General features: G+C 45.2%; 1 protein-coding gene across 1 annotated transcript in view; it reads right to left on the bottom strand.

The window, feature by feature from the left end:
- Nucleotides 1-20,252, bottom strand: part of PTPRT (protein tyrosine phosphatase receptor type T) — a 787,404-nt gene that overhangs the window by 666,520 nt on the left and 100,632 nt on the right. The window contains exon 6 of the mRNA XM_047069145.1: nt 4,097-4,271. Coding sequence (XP_046925101.1) covers nt 4,097-4,271 — 175 coding nt within the window. The remainder of the gene's footprint in view (nt 1-4,096; nt 4,272-20,252) is intronic.

Genomic DNA, 20,252 nt, shown 5'->3' with positions numbered 1-20,252 from the left:
GGCTGGACACACACCACTCTGAGGTAGGTAATCCTACATCTCTATTCCCAGATGAGCCAGCTTTATCGGAAGAGGCTGATGTTCAAGGTCATAGCGCTGGGACAAGATAGGCCTGGATTTGAACCCATACATCAGGGCACTTTCCTGTGTCTGAACTGGAATAAAATGAAGAAAACCTGGGGGAAAATGTGCCCAGGGCTGGTTTTCCTTCTACGACACGTGGCATGGCAGGGGTCAGCTGCCTCCCCCTCAGCACACACCATCTGTGTGATGTGTAAACCAGGAACAGGAAGTTACATTTGGGGAGCGCCATCCCCTAAGACAAGACTTAGCCCTTGAAAATACGTTTGTCTTCTCAAATTTTCTCCATTCCCTGAAAGAAGGAAGATTTAGGTTTATTCCTTTTTTTTTTTTTAATTTTTTTTTAACGTTTATTTATTTTTGAAGGAGAGAGACACAGAGTGTGAGTAGGGGAGGGGCAGAGAGAGAGAGGAACACACAGAATCTGAAGGAGGCTCCAGGCTCTGAGCTGTCAGCACAGAGCCCAACACGGGGCTCAAACCCACAAACCGCGAGATCATGACCGGAGCCGAAGTCGAACACTTAACCGACTGAGCCACCCATGTGCCCCTACTTTTTTTTTTTTTTTTAAAGTGCAAATATTTCAGTACTAAAGTATCTAGCCATCCTGCTCAGTCATGGCCAGGGGCTCCAAGAGGCCAGTGAGTCACAGGACACTTTCCCCCAGATGCTGCCTTCACATGGGTTCCTGGCCAGACATCACTGCTGCTTCTGGGTGTCCCCTGATTTTCATTTTACTTTGCTTGGCAACCGTTAGCTATTTAGGAGTATGTGGGTAAAAAGAATTAAATCCATTTCCCCTGGAATCTGGAAGGTAGTAAGTACTCCACTCCAGAGAGGAGGGGAGCAGTGATGGAGAAAGCAGGAGTTAAAAGGCCAAGTTAACAGCAGCTCCAGAGACTCTTGTCATGAGTTTGCATGCAGTCTGGTTGCCTTCAACACTGTTTTTGACATCATGACACCAGGTGCCAACAAGGTCACAACCCTGAGGCCGTCCAAAGATGGCTGAAATAGCATGAGCCAACACCCAGCGGAATCCCAGCTCTGCCCCTTAGGACAGTCTCTCAACCTGGCTGTGGTTGTTCTCCCCGCTGTAAAATGAATTAAAATAAAACTAAGGTACAGTGCCATAGTTAGGACTAAATGAGATCACATTTGTGAAATGACTTCTACATTCAAGGGGCTCAGCTTCTAGCTTGCCACCAACTAAAAAAAGGAAAAATAATGGTTGCTACAAACAAGTGCTATGCCAAAAGGTTTTCTTTGTTTTCAAAAGTTTGAGAGAGCAAGAGCGAGCACGTGCACACGAGAGCACTTGTGTTATTGGGGGAAGGGGAGAGAGAAAGAGAGACAGAATCCCAAGCAGGCTCCGTGCTGTCAGCTCAGAGCCTGATGTGGGGCTCGAACTCAGGAACTGTGAGATCATGACTCGAGCCAAGATCAAGAGTCAGACACTTAACTGACTGAGCCACCCAGGCACCTGCCATAAAAGCCTTTCTCAAGATGTAATAAGAGGGGAGCGGGTTGCAGAGAAGGCGCACTGTGAAGGAGACCTCTGAAGGAGGACACCCAGCACGTCCCTGAAAAGAGAAGAGCGAGCGCTGTAGGTGAAGGCACTGGGGGCAGCAGGGCTCCTGGATCATAGTGAGAAACGTGGCCAGTGCACTGTTCCCCCAGAAGCCCGAACCCCAGCCCATGCACAGCCCACAAAGGATCAATCACTGTCCCAATGAACCCTGACCACCCTTTCAAACCAAGGCAATGATGCTTCCCCATGGAGATGCCATCCTCAGTCCCAAAGGCTTTGGGACTTTGGTAACCCACATCTCCTCCTCCACAACTGGGAAAGGAAGAATAAACCAAGCACTTTCTGATTCCAATTGTGCAAAAAGATCAGAGTGCTACACTAGCTGCCCCACTCACTCATCCTGTTACCTCCTTACCGGCCTGGTGCCAGGCACCTGCAAGGTGTGGGCAAGGCCGTGGAGAGAAAGCATGAGCAAACACAGTCTGTTCTCTGGTGGGTCCCCACCGCAGAGCAGGAGGCTGCCACAGGAGGGATATAATGAACTTCTGCAGGGGGCGGCTCAGGAAATTACATATTCACCTAGTGCCTGAAAGGCCTGCAGAGGCCACTGTGTTACCAAAATCAATCTTATGGCACCAAAACAGCAGACATATGAGCCTAATGTGATTGAAATGATGCTTTCTTTTATGTATTAATGGCACTCAATGTCAATGATTTTAAGATGATTTTTCCCTCTGTTGATTGTTCTGTTCATGACTGCCTAATTTGTTGATCTTCAGCTTAAGTGTACATGGCATTATGGAGATGAAATGAGTTCCTGCTGAGGCCAATAACTCATTTATGCATCCATCATTCAATAAGTATTTTAAGGTTGAGCCTTTCGAAATGACCAACCGCGCAGGTCAAAACAGTTGAACACTGGCAGTTTTGTATTTGGGCAAACTCGGCACTTGGGCCATGCCCGTGGCTAAGTCTGGGGACCTCGTGAACCAGGAACAAAACGAAAAATGCCTCGATTCTCACAGAGCTCGTCTTCTAAAGGGCAAGATGGAGAACTACCAAGAACATGAATAAAGGAAAAATAAAATTTTAAAGTGTGATGAGTACTTTATCACACGTACACAAGGTGACGTGATAGAGAGCACCCAGCAGCACAAGGGCTGGGGACATTCTCTCAGAGAAGATGGCATGAGGATGTTCAAGCTAAGAACTGAATGATAACAATTGGTCAGCTGTGTGAATATCCATCTAGAGTCAGGACAGCCCAGGAGAGAAACTCTCAGACTACAACCCCCAATCTAGGTTCAGGCAAGGCTATTGGTTACATGGGGTCCAGCAAATAGAGGTCAAGGCCCTCACCCCAACCCATACTTTGTCCCAGAAAACCAACTCAGGAGACTTCTAGGGAGTCGATCCAGGTTTTCACTTTCATACACCCTGGGTATCATTCTACAGCTAGCAGAAGATGAATAGGTTCATTATTTCATTCACTAAGTTATGCTATATTAAAATTTTAATCGGTGAACATAATGCTGGAAAATGAGTAAATCCATACGCTACTTTTTTCCAGGGTAAACTGTCAAACCACTTTTTTGCAAAAGCAATATTACGACACAAAGAAAAATCCATAAAGATGCTCATATTCTTTGGCCCTACCAACTCTACCCCTAGGGAATTCATCCAAGGAAATAATCTGGTTCAATGGAATAAAAATGTTCTCTTTTGGAAGAACTCCATTGAGGTGTTAATTGATGCACAAAGGCAAGATAAAACAAAAACGAAAACACCTGGAATTACCTAAATGACTACAAATAGGGAGGTTTTAAGAAATGGGATGATTCACTTGATGAAATAGTATACAACCATTAAGCATTAAAACAAAGATTATATAGGCTTTCAAAAATAAATGTGATATCCGGCTCCTTGGAGGAAGCAGAAAAGGAAGCAATGTGCATATTTTAATGTAAAGCATGTCAACAATACCTCAAGGTGAACAAGAACAAGAAAATTGAAAAGAATTGAATCAAGGCCAGTAGGGTGGGGGTTATTTCAGAAGTCCTTCTGAAATATTGTCATTACATCGAATTTTCAATAAACAATCCCTCAGAAATAATTCTATTCTCTGAATACGGCAATAGAACACAACCAAAACACAAGGACAATGGTTCATTCTAACTTTAAATGCAAAATAAAGCCAAATTTGGAGATGTCTTCCATGTTATAGACCCACAGGCTTGCACAGGTGGACCTTATGAGTAAGACTCAACTTGGAAGAATAATGCAAAATTCTATGATTTTACAGTAACTTCACTTCTTTCTTTGCAGAGTGTGGGAATGGGGGACTGGAAATCTTGTGTCCTTCAAATAACAGAAAGGAGCAGCAGGAGATGAGAACAGGCACCTCAGTTCCTTGCACCGTCTGAGGATGGGGCCACAGCAGCCCCTGAAATCAGGCCTGTGGGAGAAGCACGCGCTGGGGGCACTCACCTTTCACAATCAGCTCAGCGTAGTTGGACACACCAGAGCCGCCGTCAGAACGGATCACACAGCGGTACTTGCTCACGCTCCGCTGGGCAGTGTCTGCCACACTGACCGTGGCTGAGAAGCGTCTGTGGTTGACCACCCGGGTGACCATGAGGGCCGTGTCCCTGCCATTCCATTGCTGCAGGACAGAGGTAGGGAGGGGGGGAGAGCAGAAACCATATCATCACAGGGCACCAGGTGACCTCCAGCTGGGAAGCCCCAACTGTCCCCACACCCCTGGGGCCAAGGCTTTCCATAAGGAGGGGTCTCCGTGGCTGGCTTTTGCAAGTGATCTAATGCAGGTATAAATTTCGTTAGGGAGCCGATTCAAGAATGCAGGTGCCTAATGGCAATACAGGGCACAGGCCTTCTCTCAACACCTTGGTTCCTTGCTTGGCCTGCGTCTAAGGTTGGCACTTGCCCGCCTTCCTCCCATTTTCCTTCATCTCTTAAGCAGAGCCCACAGGGTTCCCCCAAAGACAGATTCAGGTAAGTTCCTGAAAATATAGGCCCTCAAGTGACAAAGAGCCTGGCCCCCAGCTCCATGGCTGGTGCCCTGATAACCACACACAGGCTATCTGTGTCCCCAGGCATGGTGTGGACGGGGCTTCCTGGCATGTCTCCTCCTTGGCATTTGCTGTTTCCCCTGCCTGGAACCTTCTGTCTGCCTGGGGACACTCCCTCACCCTTAAAAACCTATGCTCAGCCCATTGCCATCTCTAGCAAGTGGCCCTGTCATACCACCTTCTGGAAGCTAGTCACTCTCTTTTGTATGGTGCAAACCTTCCATGCATTTTTGCTTACACACGTTTCCCACTGGAGACTACACTATGAGCTCCCCAAGAGCATGACTTTGCCCCTTGCATCTACAGCACCGTGCCCGACCTCCAGACTTGGTAAACGTTTCTAGAATCAAGATGGATGCACAAGCATTTCTGTCTGCACCATGCTACATCTCAGGTGTGATATTCTGAGTTTGAATGAGACCCTTCAACAGCAGCAAGTTAAGATAACTGGTAAGGCTCGTGCGTGAGGAGGCAGCTTGTGTGAATATTTATTAAGCATCTACTATGAGCCAGACCCTGAATCTCTTTCTTAATCCTCCCAACCTTGTGTGACATGTGTATTACTGCTGCTCTTCTTAGCAGAATCCAAATGTCTGTGTGGCTGAGTAAACAGGCAGAGCCAGGAAGTCCCTTAGCCAGCTTTTCCAACTTCAGGTCAAGCGTCTTTTCACCAAGACCCCATCCTCACTGCCTTTATTTAATTTTCTTTTCCCAAAGTAAAATTGAGTGCTTTAATTGTCTAGTTGGATTTCAGAAAACCTTAGGACTTATGGCATCTTCCATGCCCGGAAACTTCCACAAAGCGATCTTCACTTCCTGTCCAAAGTAAATGCTTCCAGCATACTTGTGACCTGCTTCCATCCATCCACGGCCCCATCAGTGATGTCAGAACTGGGATATGAGAGAGGGTAGAGCTACTGTGCTCAGCTGTCCCAAGGGAATGAGATGGCAGGGGAGGGCAGTGAGCAAAAAGCCAAAAAACACAGAGAAACCAAGGCCTCGATCTGACTGGCTCCAGGCTGGACAGGGAGACTGCAGGTGATGGTTTTCTTCTTTTTTACCTTTTGGCATTCTCTGGACTTTCTGCCTCAAATATGGCTTTTATACTTGAAAGTAATAAAATAAGTGGGTTTTTTGTAAAAGCATGGCAGTGTGAGGGGCAGCCATAACCCCCTCCCATTCCAGAAAGTAAGCAACACGGCCGAACAAGAACGATACAAGGCATCCACCGAAGGGAGCACTCATCAGGGCTGAGTATGCCCACCTCCTGCCGCATGCTCTGACACGCTTTTGCAAGAGTTGGAACAACCTGCTCACACCATGAGAACTGACCAGACACCAGACACAATTCCCTCTCCCAAAACAGTGCAGGGAGGAAGTAGAGGGCATTCTGGCAAATGCCAGGAACGTGTCCTCATTTGAGGAAACATTGGCTGAACCCAGGGAAAGGCCTCAGAAGAGATGAGTCGCCAAAAAATTTAGCCCATTTTCCTCACTACTGAGCAGGCCCTTCAGACCTGGAAAGGGAGTGACAAGGCTCTGGGTACTTTCTAATCTAACTGACTTACATCATCATTAACACTTTGATCTCTTCTTTTCTTTTTAAAAAAAAACTTTTAACGTTTATTTATATTTGAGAGGGACAATGCCCAAGCAGGGGAGGGGCAGAGGGAGACGGAGAATCTGAGGCAGGCTCCAGGCTCTGAGCTGTCAGCACAGAGCCGGACACAGGGCTCGTGAGCTCATGACCTATTACCTCCACTGTTTATGGGAGGAAACTGAGGCTCAGAGAAGCACCTACCTGCCTGGGCTGGCACAGCTTGCAAGTGGCAGAGCTGGGATCTGAAAGCAGGCCACCTGGCGGCAGAGCATGGCCTACAGATACCATGTGTTGTTCAGATGAGGGGTGACTACTCCCCACCCTTCACCCCCTCATTTACAAATGTGGAAGAGGGTGGGTAACGGGCATAGCCAAGATCCACCTATTTGCCACCAATTTCTTAGCTGAGGCAAAAAAAAAAAAAAAAAGGCACAGACAGGGTAAACAAAGGGATGTTGTGTGAGGGGGAACAAGCAAAAATGCACAGGTCCTGACAAGACAGCTCATCAGACACAAAGCTTTTCCTCCGACCCCCAATGCTTTGAACAGTGAAGAAATGTGGGGGGATAAGAAGGGAGACACCGAGAGCAAGGCCGGCACATGAACTCTACAGACCATGACTCAAGAGGTGAGTGGAGAAGGAAAAGTACGAAGAAAGAAAATCAACCTCAAAAGAATTATGGGAAACAAATGATGCCATTTGCAGGATTCACAAGGGCACAAGAAGTGAACAGCAGAATCAACAGTGTATAAAAACAGCGATGGGGGGGGGGGGGTTGAGCAGGCGGATCACAAAAAAAGGCACAGATAAAAGGACAGGAGGAAGGCAAACTGACAAAGAAAACAGACACCAGACCAGGAAGCACCAAGTGGATAACTGGTACTCCTGAAGACAGAAGCTGAGGGAACGGAAATCAAATCATACCCCAACATCTATCAGCTCACTTTCCTCGGTGAAAATAAGACCTAAATCTTCAGACTGAAATGGACTATTATCTACTTGATAGAATTTATGAAGACCACAACAATTGAGGTACACATTTTACTTCATAAAAATATTGGATGCTAAGGATAAAGAAGTATATAAACATCCAGGGAGGGGCCCCTGGGTGGCTCAGTCGGTTAAGTGTCCAACTTCGGCTCAGGTCATGATCTCACAGTCCGTGAGTTCGAGCCCCGCATCAGGCTCTGTGCTGACAGCTCAGAGCCTGGAGCCTGTTTCAGATTCCGTGTCTCCCTCTCTCTCTGACCCTCCCCCCATTCATGCTCTGTCTCTCTCTGTCTCAAAAATAAACATTAAAAAAAATTTTTTTTTTAAATCCAGGGAAAAAATGTGCTGATAAATAAACAAACAAACCAATCTGATATAAAACTCCTGGGCCACCACTGTTCCCTAAGCCCAGGCAGACACTCTCCTGGATGTGGCTGGTCCCTCAGGGGTCACAGGTGAGCTCCCATGAGGCTAGGTACTTCAGAGAGAGGGCAGGGCTGGAGGTAGGGAAAGACAAGATAGGAAATGATAAGACAAATGCAAGCAAATGCCCAATATGTGCAGCCTTGGGTTGTGATTTCATTTCTCTTAGCTTTGATTTTTTATACCTATGATGGATTTGATATTGGTGCCCCCTTTATGACATTATCATGATGGATAAATGAGAAGGGGTACAAAACAGCACATAAAGGAATATTCTGGCGGGAGCAGAGCTCTCCAAATTTACCATGAAAAGTGGGTTACACAGGATAATGGCTCCCTAAAATGTCCATATCCTGACGAAATGAACTTTGATTAAATTGACTGACAGAGTGACATTAACTGATGGCTTAATGATGGAGGAAGGAGCCATGAGCCAAAGAATGCAGGCAGCTTCCAGAAGGTAAGGGAGTGAATTTTCCTCTAGAACCTCCAGACTGAATGCAGCCCAACCAATACCTCCCTGTAGCCCTGGAAGAGCCATTTCCGACTTCTCATCTCCACCACTGCAAGGTTATAAACCTGTGTTGTTTTTAGCCACTAAGTCTGCCTAATTTGTGACAACAGCAATAAGAAACTAACACAAACAGCAAAGGGCTGATTGAGTGCAAAACGTTCCTTTTTCATATTTAGTTCAAATTTTATTTTGCTGTAACCTCCAGGATTATTTACTTTTCTTATTAATGATGTCAGCTTCCAGCAGAACCAGAGAAGAAGAAGTGCATCCCCTGAATAATTCACATTTTTCTCTTTAGTTCCCAAACTACCAGGCTTTCTCCCATCGAAGGATAGGAAATTGCAGGTTGTCTTATAAAATCTCTGGAAAATAGGCCTTTTGATAATCACACTTGTCATATTGGGAGCAGACAATAGCAGGACAGGAATGGGCACGAGGGCCCAGAGCCATGATGGGAAATGGCACGGTGATGGACCCCAGGCAAGGAGAAATGAAGGTTAAGTTCAGAGAGATGAACCCAGATGGAAGGGCAAGGAGGTGCTGGACGTCAAGACATGAGCAGCAACCCAGGAGCCGAGATCAGGAGAGATTCTAGAAGACCAGGCATTGTGACAAGCTCAGGGCCCAGAACACGGTGGCAGCATGGAGAAGGGACTGATGCAGAGGGCATACGTAAGCAGCACAGGTTGCAGTCACTGTCTCAGCCCCAGACACAGGCAGAAAAGAAAACACAAGGGGAGAAAACAAGAGGAGGTTTCATCAAACCAGGAACAGACCCACAAGCAAATGAGCAGGTTTGAGTAGGCACAGGGAGGGATGGAGCAGCACGATGCCAAGAACCTGAAATGGACCTCAGCCCAGGGACAAGGTGGGAGAGTACATCCTCCCAACCAAGATGCCAGGTGCCATGTAAATGCACAGGGATACAGATGCTAGGGTGCTAGGAAAGAGGATGACAGAGAAGAGATGCCAAAGTCCTGGGAAAAGCCAGACAGAAGCAAGGCATGGATGATGCTGGTGGAAGCCTGGGGAAGAATCTGTCAGACCCCCAGGTCACCACTCCCGCACGCTGGAAACTTTCTTTCGACTCCTATGGTATTTTGCACACGTAAGTATATCCTTCCTCTGAAATTTCAGGCATACTTCCTTTCTTCTTTCAGACCTACATCCGTTATTCTAACATGGAGTCATTTCCAGCCCCTCCGTGTCCGTGGCAAATTGGATAAATTTCCCAGTGAGCACTGACAGGGCTGGGCTTCCCAGAAGCAGAGTCTGAGACATGGTGACCTACCGAGTGCCCTGAGGACAAAGCAGGTAAAGGACACAGTGAGAAAAGGAGCCTAGCAAGAATGTTATCAAAATTTAGTCCAGCTTCAGCCTGACTCCATGGGATCTCGGGAGCCTTTAAATGTACCAGGGTTGATCCTAGCTTGAGGCAAGGAGCCAGGACTGGTAGCCCATGTCAGTCAGTCACTGGTCAGGACCTGCCAGGTGGGAAAAGGAGAAAATTGTTCCCATTAGCCCCAGGGCAGTTCTTTGGGGAAGGGGCAGCTATGAGCCTATAGCAGCCAACTGCCCGGTGCCTTAGGACTGGGGGGCGCTGGCTCTTAAAGGACACCATCAAAAACACCAATAGCATCCATTCTAACCCAGCACTTTCCCATCTCTGTCTCCTCCTATGGTACCTCAAACACGGGGTCTCCTGAAGTCCCAAAAGCCACTGCCTTGAGATTTGCTGGCAGTCTACCCCAGAATCGATGTTTAAAAAGCCAGAATGGGTGGGGTGGGGGGGGACCAGGCTGAGAACTGACTTCAGAGAACACTCCCTATGTGGGAAAGTTGGAGCACCCCTGCAATCACACCCTACTTCCCCTAAAAGTCAACACATCTCCCAGGAATCAAGAGCTCCATGACTGAGTTTGATAAATATTTAACCTAACAGGATTTGTCTGAGCATATATTAAGTAAAAGTCACATTAACGTTTTCTAAGTACAATCTGTGCTAGGCACTGTGTTAACTGGCTTACATGACAGAATTCACTTAATCCTTTAAAAATCTCTGTGAAAGTACTTCTCCAAGGGTGAAGTTCCTGGGCCATCACCATCACCTGAATAGTTGTTGGAAAAGCACATTTTAAAGAGAATCCCAGGGCTGATATCCATTTCTAGATATTGTTTGTTGGGGTTGGCAATCTGAGTTTTTTCCTCCTTACATACTCTGTTATTAATTCCAACAAAACAGCAAAAAGGGTAAACTATACACATAAAGTTGAGTATTGAAACACCATGCTTCGTGAAGGACAACAGGGTCAGCATGGAAAAAGCTATGTTCTTAGAATGATCCAGAACACTGGCTCTCAAAATATGGTCTACACATCCACTATATGAGCATCCCCTGCAAAGTTGTTAGAAATGCAAATTCTCTGGCCCCACCCTAGACGTTAAGTCGGGAACTCTAGGGGTGGAGCCATTCTAGTTTGGTTTTGGGTTGTTTTTTTTTTTTAAGTATATTTATTTAATAGAGAGAGAGTGAGTGTGAGCAGGAGAGGGGTAGAGAGGGACAGAGAGAATCCCAAGCAGGCTCCAGGCTCAACACGGAGCCATTGGTAGGGCTCAATCCCATGACCTCGAGATCATGACCAGAGCAGAGATCATGACCTGAGCCGAAATCAAGAGTCAGACATTTAACCAGGTGAACCACCCAGGTGCCCAGTTCAGTTTTAACAAACCCTCCAGGTGCTTCTCATGCATGACAAAGCATGAGATAAGCCCTATTAATGCTATTTTACAGGGCACCTGGGTGGCCCAGTCAGTTAAGCATCCTACTGAGGCTTAGGTCATGATCTCATGGTTTGCAAGTCAAGCCTTGCATTGGGCTCTGCACTGACAGCTCAGAGCCTAGAGCCTGCTTCAGGTTCTGGCTCCCCCACCCCTCAAAAATAAACATTAAAAAAATGCTACAAGTGAGAAAACCGAGGCAGAGAGAGGTCAAGCAACATGCTTTATGAATAGTACTTCTTAAACTACTGTACATATAAATCCCCTGGGGATCTCATTAAAAAGGCAGATTCCAATTCAGTGAGTCTGTGGGGGAAGAGTCCATGAACCAACCACACGAGTACTAGCATGTCCTTATATGACTTTGCTGAGTGACTAAGTTACAGAGTGGACCCAGGTGATCTGATTCCAGAGAATGAGACTTTAAAATCACATTGCCAAAACACCATCCATATACGACAACACAAGGTTCACAATGACTCTGAGAAAGGAGGGTAGAGTACACAGATTATTCAAAGAACATCAACTGCCATCTTGCAGGAAACGATTGCTCCAGAGTAAACAGTTTGGGAAATGCTGTGACAGAAGCCCAGATGCCTAGCTTTCTGGAAACCTCAGTGGTCTCTAATCCAGAAATATCTATGTGAAGATGCTTTGCCCAAGCATTGTCCCACATTCTTGGCTAACAGACTCTCTGAATACATTATTAAGCAATGGCGTACCTGATATGTTATTAGGTTCAGGTAAGGTTTTCTTAACCCAACTTCATCAGTCTAAAGCAGTGGTTCTCAAAAGTTAGCAGGCATTGCAATTACCTCCAGGGTGAATCAGTAGGTCAGGTGAGAGGCTAGATAATCTGCATCTCTAACAAGTTCCCTAGTGATGTTGATGCTGCTCACTTTGTCCTAGGCCTCCAAGACTTGAAGATTATGGTCCTCTTAAGTCCCTGAATGCAAAGGAAGAAGCCAAACCATACCTCATAATATGGGAATGGAAACATCCCTTAAATCCAGGCCACTTCCTGTGGTTGAGCAAGTGGTCACTGCACCAAAGATGTCCAGCCACTGGTGTGACATTCAAATCCAGCTCATGCTTTACTGCTCAGACCAGTCCAGACCACCAGCTCACTGAGTCCACTTGGAGGAAGGTTATCTGTTTTCTTTGCCCAAAGGCTTTGTCTGCTTGCCAAGCTCTAAGCCCACAAAGATGCTGCTTTCCAGAAGGTGAACCTTAGTCCCAATTCATCCATCCAAGGGGTACATATCTTCTTAATTGAACAAAGGCATAGTTTAAGCTAAGCTGTCATCCTGCTTAATCCCATTTTATACTCATGCCTCCCTCATCATGGCGACAGCTTCCTTTGAAATCTCTCGTTTTTCTTTCTTCACTTTCATCTGCTGATCTCTCTCTCTTTTACAACAACTCAAATTCCACCTTTCCTTAGCTTTTTGTTTGTTTACATTGTTTGAGAGTCACACTCTCTGCAAGAACAGGTGTTGCAAATACCCACACGTTAGTATTTCTGACCCTAGCATGCACGCATCCTTCCACCCTCAGGCAAGACCTATCCTCAGGAACTACCTAGAGAGGAAATCACAGAAACACCGGATGCCACGGACGATCTGCTGTTTTCACACTACTCTATGAGCTACTGAGGCATCTCTAATGGCCTCATCATTTTGCAATTCCCCCTCCCCTCTGCTCCTATGTCATGGCATTATTCCCTTCACAGAGAGATGAGACATAGCCTGCAAAAATGGCTGTCATTATTTCAGAGAGAGCATGCAGGCTTGTAATTGATTTGTGATTGGTGGAAGTGGGCACAGTATGGTCTTTAATAAAAGGGAGCTGTGTGCAACAGACGTGATGGCTGTTTTATAGGAGATACTCTAATACAGGGTCCAGAAAGACTTCTCTGAGCTGCTTTGTGCTCCTCCCTCCCTCCCTCTCTCTCTCTCTCTCTCTCTCACTCACTCACTCACACACACACACACACACACACACACACACACACACGGAAAATGAGGCCCAGTATTTCCAGCTGAAAATTATTCTAATTGTTCCAGAAATCTCCTGGCTAGGGAATATTTAAGTGAAATTCTCACAATTCACTTGTAACGAATATTCTTTTCACTTCTAGTCATACTGCTTCAATGGCATGACATTTGGAAACTCACTAAAATCTGACTCATTGATTCTCTTAAGAACATATTTGTACCTCTCTGGCAGTCTCTAAACAATAGCTTTTGATTCTTTTTTATTAAAAGTTAGAAGAAATAGAAGTGGACATAAATCATTTGTGATTAGCTATGCTGAAGCCCTCCCATGGGCCCGATGCACGCATGGCTGACTGCTCATTTGGGGTGGATCTCTGGGTCCAGAGTTCCTGGAGAGTCAGGAGCGTCCTGGCATAAGCCCCATAGGGAGTGTTCAGCCCTGAGCAAAGAGGATGGGCAGGTGGTGAAGGGCTAGCCCACGTGCCTCCTCCCTGGGTGCCTCTATCTCCCTTTGACTATTTCGAGTTCCCCTCTCAGAACTCTGATCAAAGGCCACTTCTTAGATACTCATGATCCCCCCGACTCCTACCCAGCAGAGCCACTCTTCCCCAACAGCCTGGCCACATTTACACCGAAATATTTAACTCTGTGTCAGTTGCTTCATGTCTGTGTCTGCTGTCAGATGGTAAGTTCCACGAAGCAGGTCCTGCTCGCTCCCGGCTCCTTCAGCTCCCACGTGCTAGGGCCGGGATGAGCAGAGACCAAATCCTCAAGTGCATAAACTGAGGACAGGCTGAGGGAAGACACTGAGGAAAGGGTATTAGGAAGTGAATAAGACAGAGTTAGTGCATGAAGGGAGATTTCCAGGTCCAAGTTAGCTATAATCCTCAGAGATGTGTTGCACAGGATAAGGAAGGAGGGGTCGGTGCACTGGGTGCAGAGGAATTTGAGAGCATGCAACCTTCTGTAGATCCAAAGCCCAGCTAGAATTTCATCCTGAGTTGCCCTGAAGGAGCTATTTTTTGATCTAGGGCACCTGCAGGTGAAAAGAAAAGCATGGGATGACCATGCCATGACTGCGAATACACTAAAAAACACTGAATTCTAGACTTGCTAGTATTCTTTATGGTTTATAAATTAGATCTTAATAAAGCTAACAATAAAAAGTGGCACAGACCCACTGTATGCAAACCCAACCCGGACCCACCCCCATGTCATTCTCACTGGACTTGGCAGGGGTTGGGGGAGACTGTGGCAAACATGAAGGTCATGCTGTGTGATGTGATGCAGTGACTAATAAAGTCCTTGATCTCTGACCCATGAGTCTCACATCTTCTGCCAGCATCTATGAAGCTGTGTAGGCTAACTCGTTAGCCTGCAAGTAAGGTAAACTCTCAGACCCTTCGTGGTTGTCAGCAAATGATTTCATGGAACCAAGAGGGAACTTGAAGGAGGGGCAGTCAGCATCATCAAACACTGAAAGAAAAGTTGAAGGCATCATCACCATCATCATCACCACGACTGGCTTCATCAACAAGAAAAGCATTGGTGACTTTCACAAGGGCCACTTCCAGGAAGAGGTGGGAGTTGAAGAAAGCCACACTACAAGTGTAGACATCATACTGAGGAAACGGAGCGAAGGGGAGAAGAATGAACAGGAACAATTTGAAAAACAAAAAAACCAAGGGTATGACTTAAGGGTTTGACTTATATTTTGATTTTTTTTTTGTAATTTTGAGAACCACAGACCTATTTAAGTATCTAGTACAGTACCAATTAGAGGTGTATAAATACGTGCTACATAAATGAATCTTTTTTTAATAGGAAGCCACCTGTATGGAAAGAAAGGCTGGTATGGTGACATAAGTGTCGGGTCTACAAGGTGACCAGGAAAAGATGCTCAAAACCAAAGACTGTGACACAGACTGACAATCCCATCCTGCCTCCACGGCTCACGACCTATAGGACTTCACTGACCCCCTTCAAAGACAGCCTCCTCATCTACAAAATGGGGCTAAAAGAAGCAACTCCCTGAAAGCGTGGCTATGAGAATTAAGTCCATCATACGTGTAACCAACTGTGCTACCCATGTCAGCTGTTGTGTTATCATTCACTTTCCATCATTGTCTAGTTGTTGTGTGGCCACTAGGTCTTCAACAGCAGTTCCACATGGAATGGACACCTGATGCAGGTGTGGGCAGGACGTGGAGGAGCTGGGTCCAGCACACTCACAGCCCTGGGCCAGCAGCAGCCCTTCAGGGAGCAGGGGAACAAGTTTACTGGAAAAATCAGCTGCAGAAAGGACTGACATGTCTGCTTATCTCGTCAGCCCTGGCGTGCCTGCTGTCGAGCTGATGAGCTCACAGGGCAAGAGCCTTTTCCTGCCAGATTAGGGTCTGCTCCCGGTCCAGTGCCTGTGATGTGCCTAAATACACATGCTGCCCCTACGGAGATCTCTGCCAAACGTTTGGACTCACGGCCTCATTTTTGGGACTTGTCAAATGTTATTTGTTGTACAAACCCATGGGGAAGGAAATCCTTTGTGGAGAGGCCTGGAAACAAGCCCTGTGGTGGGGCTGACAGGGCCTGCTGTGGAGCCCCGAGAAGTTCACACACGGAGTCCTGTGGAGCACAGCGTTTCATAAAGACCAGCTGACACACACGGGGTATTTCCAACCTCCTCTTGGATAAAGGGTATCTAGTGGTGATGAGCATGTGGGGGAAAGCTGGGGCTAAGTTTACCCTTGGGGGAAGATGCACTGCTGCTTCTAAACTCTGCTATGCCTACCCTTTTTTCTGTTTATATTAGTTACCTACATTCATTTCAAAGTATTTGGAGGAAACAGAAAAGATGGAAATACAAAGCATACATAATCTACCATCACAATCAATTACTGAATGTCCTGATAACATGCCTTATAGTGTTAATATGTGCATATTTACATAGGTATGTAGATGTGTGCATAAATATGCATTCATACATGTTTACTTTTTGATAAAAATATACCAAGCATATTGTTTTATAACTTGCTCCTTTCACTTAAATACATACAGTGGAAATGGCATTAAATATACTTCTATAATCTGTTACTTAATGACCCCATTCCAGCATTTACCTATTCAGTCCCTTTTGCTGGACATTCAGGTTATTCTCAGGTTTCATCCTTTTGAACATACTTGCGAATACATCAATTTTTTTCTGTCTCTGGTTATTTTCTTAGGTAAATTCCCAAAAGTAAAATTACTTCTTGGACAAGTATGTTCATTTAAGATTTTAGCTATCTATTGCCCAATTAGTTTCCAGAAAAGATGTACCCAGGCACATTTTCAATGCACTGATATTCTGTCAGCACACTTCCACCTAGCTGTACCCTGAACACTGTTCTTTATTTCTTTTAACATTTATTTTGAGAGGCAGCGAGCACATGCGCAAACGGGAGGAGCAGAGAGAGAGAATCCCAAGCAAGTTCCACACTGTCAGCACAGAGCCTGACATGGAGCTCGATCCCACAAACCATGAGATCATAATCTGAACCAAAATCAAGAGTTGGATGCTTAACGGATGGAGCCACCCAGGCATCCCAATTGTTCTGTTTTTTTAAAGGGCTCCCCGAACTGTAGGCTGCTTTGGTTACTAGACATTCCACGCAGAATGCAAACCATCTACTTGTTTAAAGAATGCTTAAAAATTCTAAGTTTGGATTCCTCAGGCCAGTGTATCACCTAAGAAATTAGCAAGTTATAAATGAGGCCCCTTCCACCAGAGGCCATGCCATTATATTCTTCTCCTCAAGGAGAAATCTGTCCCAAACAAGATGAGTTTGTTTGTAACTTTGATCGGCCTTTATCAGCCTTTTCCCTGAGGGACTCATTGTTCTAGGCTGGGGGATACAGGTTTCACATAGGTCCTGTCCATTGATTCTTAGGTAGAGCTTGCAATGTAATTCCATGAAAGCCCGCACCAAAGGTTTATATGCTTCCAAAGAGCATATAAAGTTTCTAGGGGAGAGTAAAACAGGGGTATGGGCTGGTCTTCCTTTTTAACTTATTAATTTATGATCAGAAAGCACTTAAGGATAAGCAAGCTAGAGAGCCTCACTGGACAGAAAGGAAGGCAAGCATTCTCTCCTACACAGATGATAGGGATTTATCTCACACCAGGAGTCCAGTGACCACTCCCCAAACATTGCCAGAGAGAGGGGGCACCGACATACTATTCCGGAAACAAAGTCACTGGCTTTATTTCCCAGACTGAAAACTGGTGGATAAAAATGTTTCCATCTTTGGTGGCTTAGTGATTCCTCAGCATATCTTGGAAGCTACAGAAGGAAACAGCATTGTTGAAAGGCAGACTGTTGGCCACAACATGCCTGTTTCACTTGCTTCGGAGATCCTCAGGCTGAGTCACAACAGCCTTGATATGTGGAACAGAACTCTGGCCAGTCTGCAGGCTGCTACTCCTCTAGGCACTGGAACAGATCCAAAGCAGCCAAATCATGAGAAATTCACTACTGCCTTAGCCTGTCTTAGATCAGGGCACAGTGGCATCCTGAGTGACAGGCGTTATGACAGGGGCCTCATATTTTGTACAAAGACATTAACTTACTTCCAGCTACACTGCTGAATACAAGCCTGGACTTAACCAGCCAAGTAGGCATTTGCCGGCGAGCAGAGGATAAACCATCTACCTCCCAATATTTCCTGAAATATAGATGAGGGAGACAGTATTCCTAGTGGTTTCCTTAAAGGAATAGCTACTGAATCTATTCACTCACCACCTATATTTAAAGTATCCCAGGACGGAGATGGATTTAGCAGAGAATTGGGGACCTCTGTCATATTGCCTTGCCCACGCCCACCCCTCCCTCTTCGACCACCTCCCCAAACTACTCTTGCACAGAGCACCATTATAGGAAACAAGCCTGAGAAAGTCACTTGTGTGCCCTCAATAAGGCTGTGGTGGAGAACGGTGTTCCTTATATCACACATTGTTTTCTTTATGAGGACTCCTGGGAACAATTCCTATCCGGCTTCTGTGTGAACAAGTTAGAATTTTCCCGAGAAATTGGTTTGTGTTTATCTTGTGGACACCGTGAACTGTATGTCTGACAGGTTATTCCGTTGGCGGCTGTGGTAGTGGGGCCTCCAATTGTGACCCACCGGTAAGCCACAGATGTGGAGAAACGCAGTTTTAACATTATGACCAGCTCCAAGGTCTTCTTTTCCTATCTTATGTCACCTCACTTTTAATTTATGCTATCTTGCCATGCTTTATGTCCCACTGTAAGCCACCTGAAAAACATTCTGTGACTTAAGATTTGGTTTACATTGAAAAGCAGGTATATGAGGTGTGGAAGAGCTCCGCACCATATGTTTCTATTTTCTTCAAAACTTCTATTACATTCTAACACCCTTCCACTGACAAACCCAAGATTTAGGACGTGCAACTCAGAAATGCAGCAATTATGATCATAAAATAATTGGAAAAGCTAAATAAAGGTGCTGAGACTACTGTGATTGTTCCTTTTCAGTCTCCTGACCCAACTGGGGCAATGCCATTGAAATGACAAAGCTTCTTGAGAGCCTGATGCACCTTAACACAAATTACAATTGAAAGAGTAAATAGCACTAAATACTTAAGTGACACATGGAAGTTTATAAGGATTCTTGGGGTCTGCAGGCAGCCCAAGGAAACAGGAGGTTCAGGCACCACTGTTATTTTCATTCTACTGCACTAAGGAACAAGAAAGAACTGTTAGCTCCTAGAGGTGCAATTTCACCCAGGGATTTTCCAAACTGTGGGAGATAGGTTCAAATCCAAGAAGAGAAGCAATGCTATCAAATCCCATCAAAGTGTGCAGAGATGATTCCGAATGGGCTAGGGACCAACATTCACGCTAAGTCAACCTGAAGACATGATGGAGATCTTTCAATAAATGAAGGTGGAGGTAACTGGAGTTAGTTTCTTCTAAACAACATTCCTGTTTCCTTGGAGCTTGAGCTGTGCTCTCCAGTAACACTTTCTGCAATGTTGCAAATGTTCTGTCTCTGCTCGTCCAACATGGTGGCCACCAGATGCATGTGGCTACTGTGCACTTGAAATGTGACTAGTTTGACTGGACTTCTAAGTTCTGAATTTTATTTATTTTGATTAATTTAAATGTAAATAGCTGTTTTAAGTTTAACAGGGCTCTAGGATACAAGATCAATATACGAAAATCAATTGTATTTCTATACACTAGCAGTGAAAAGTCAGAAATTGAGATCTTTTTAGACCAAAAAGGGTAAGTCTGACCAAAAAAAAAAAAAAAAATGTGTAAGACCTATACACTGAAAATTGCAAGACCTTGCTGAGTGAAATCACTATAGATCTTCAATAAATGAAGAAATATACCATGTTCATACTCACAAAAGTCATTATTGCTAAGATGTCAGTTCTCTCCAAAAGTGATTTATAGATTCAATGCAATCAATCCCCATCATAATCCCAACAGGCTTTTTTTGTAGAAGTTGACAAAGTGATTCTAAAAGTCCTATGGTAATGCAAAAGACCTGGAATAGCCAGAATCACTCTGAAAATGAAACACAACTGGAGGACTAACAATACCTGGTTTCAAAACGCATTATAAGGCTTACAGTAACCAAGTCAGTGGGACAGTGGTATAGACAAAGAGATCAGTGGAACAGAAGAGCCCAGGAAGAGCCCCACACATATGTGGATGAAAGCAGTACAGCAAAGAATGTTCTTTTCAACTAATGATGCCACAACAACTGAGGTATCCAAATGCGCGCGCGCGCACACACACACACACACACACACAAACTTTGATGCATACCTCACACCATATGCAAAATTAAACTGGATCACAGACTTAAATGTAAAAGCTAAAACTATAAAATTTCTAGAAGAAAACAAAAAAAAATCATTGTGACCTGGGGTTAGGCAAAGATCATCATTTCATAGAAATGATGCCAGAAAAGATCCAAAAAAGAAAAAAAAATGATAAATTTGATTTCATCTGAACTTATTTTTTTTAATGTTTTTTAAACATTTATTCTTTTTGACAGAGACAGAACACAAGCAGGGGAGGGAGAGACAGAGAGGAAGACACAGAATCTGAAGAAGGCTCCAGGCTCTGAGATGTCAGCACAGAGCTCAACACGGGGCTCGAACCCACGAACCGTGAGATCATGACCTGAGGCCGAAGTCAGACACTCAACCGACTGAGCCACCCAGGCACCCCTGATTTC

This window comes from Lynx rufus, unplaced genomic scaffold (assembly GCF_022079265.1).
Source record: "Lynx rufus isolate CCGP_SWC_20201006 ecotype Redwood Valley unplaced genomic scaffold, mLynRuf1.p SCAF_8, whole genome shotgun sequence".
NCBI classification, from domain to species: domain Eukaryota; kingdom Metazoa; phylum Chordata; class Mammalia; order Carnivora; family Felidae; genus Lynx; species Lynx rufus.
The sequence above is the reverse complement of the archived record's forward strand: the minus strand, read 5'-3'. Positions and strand labels throughout refer to the sequence as shown.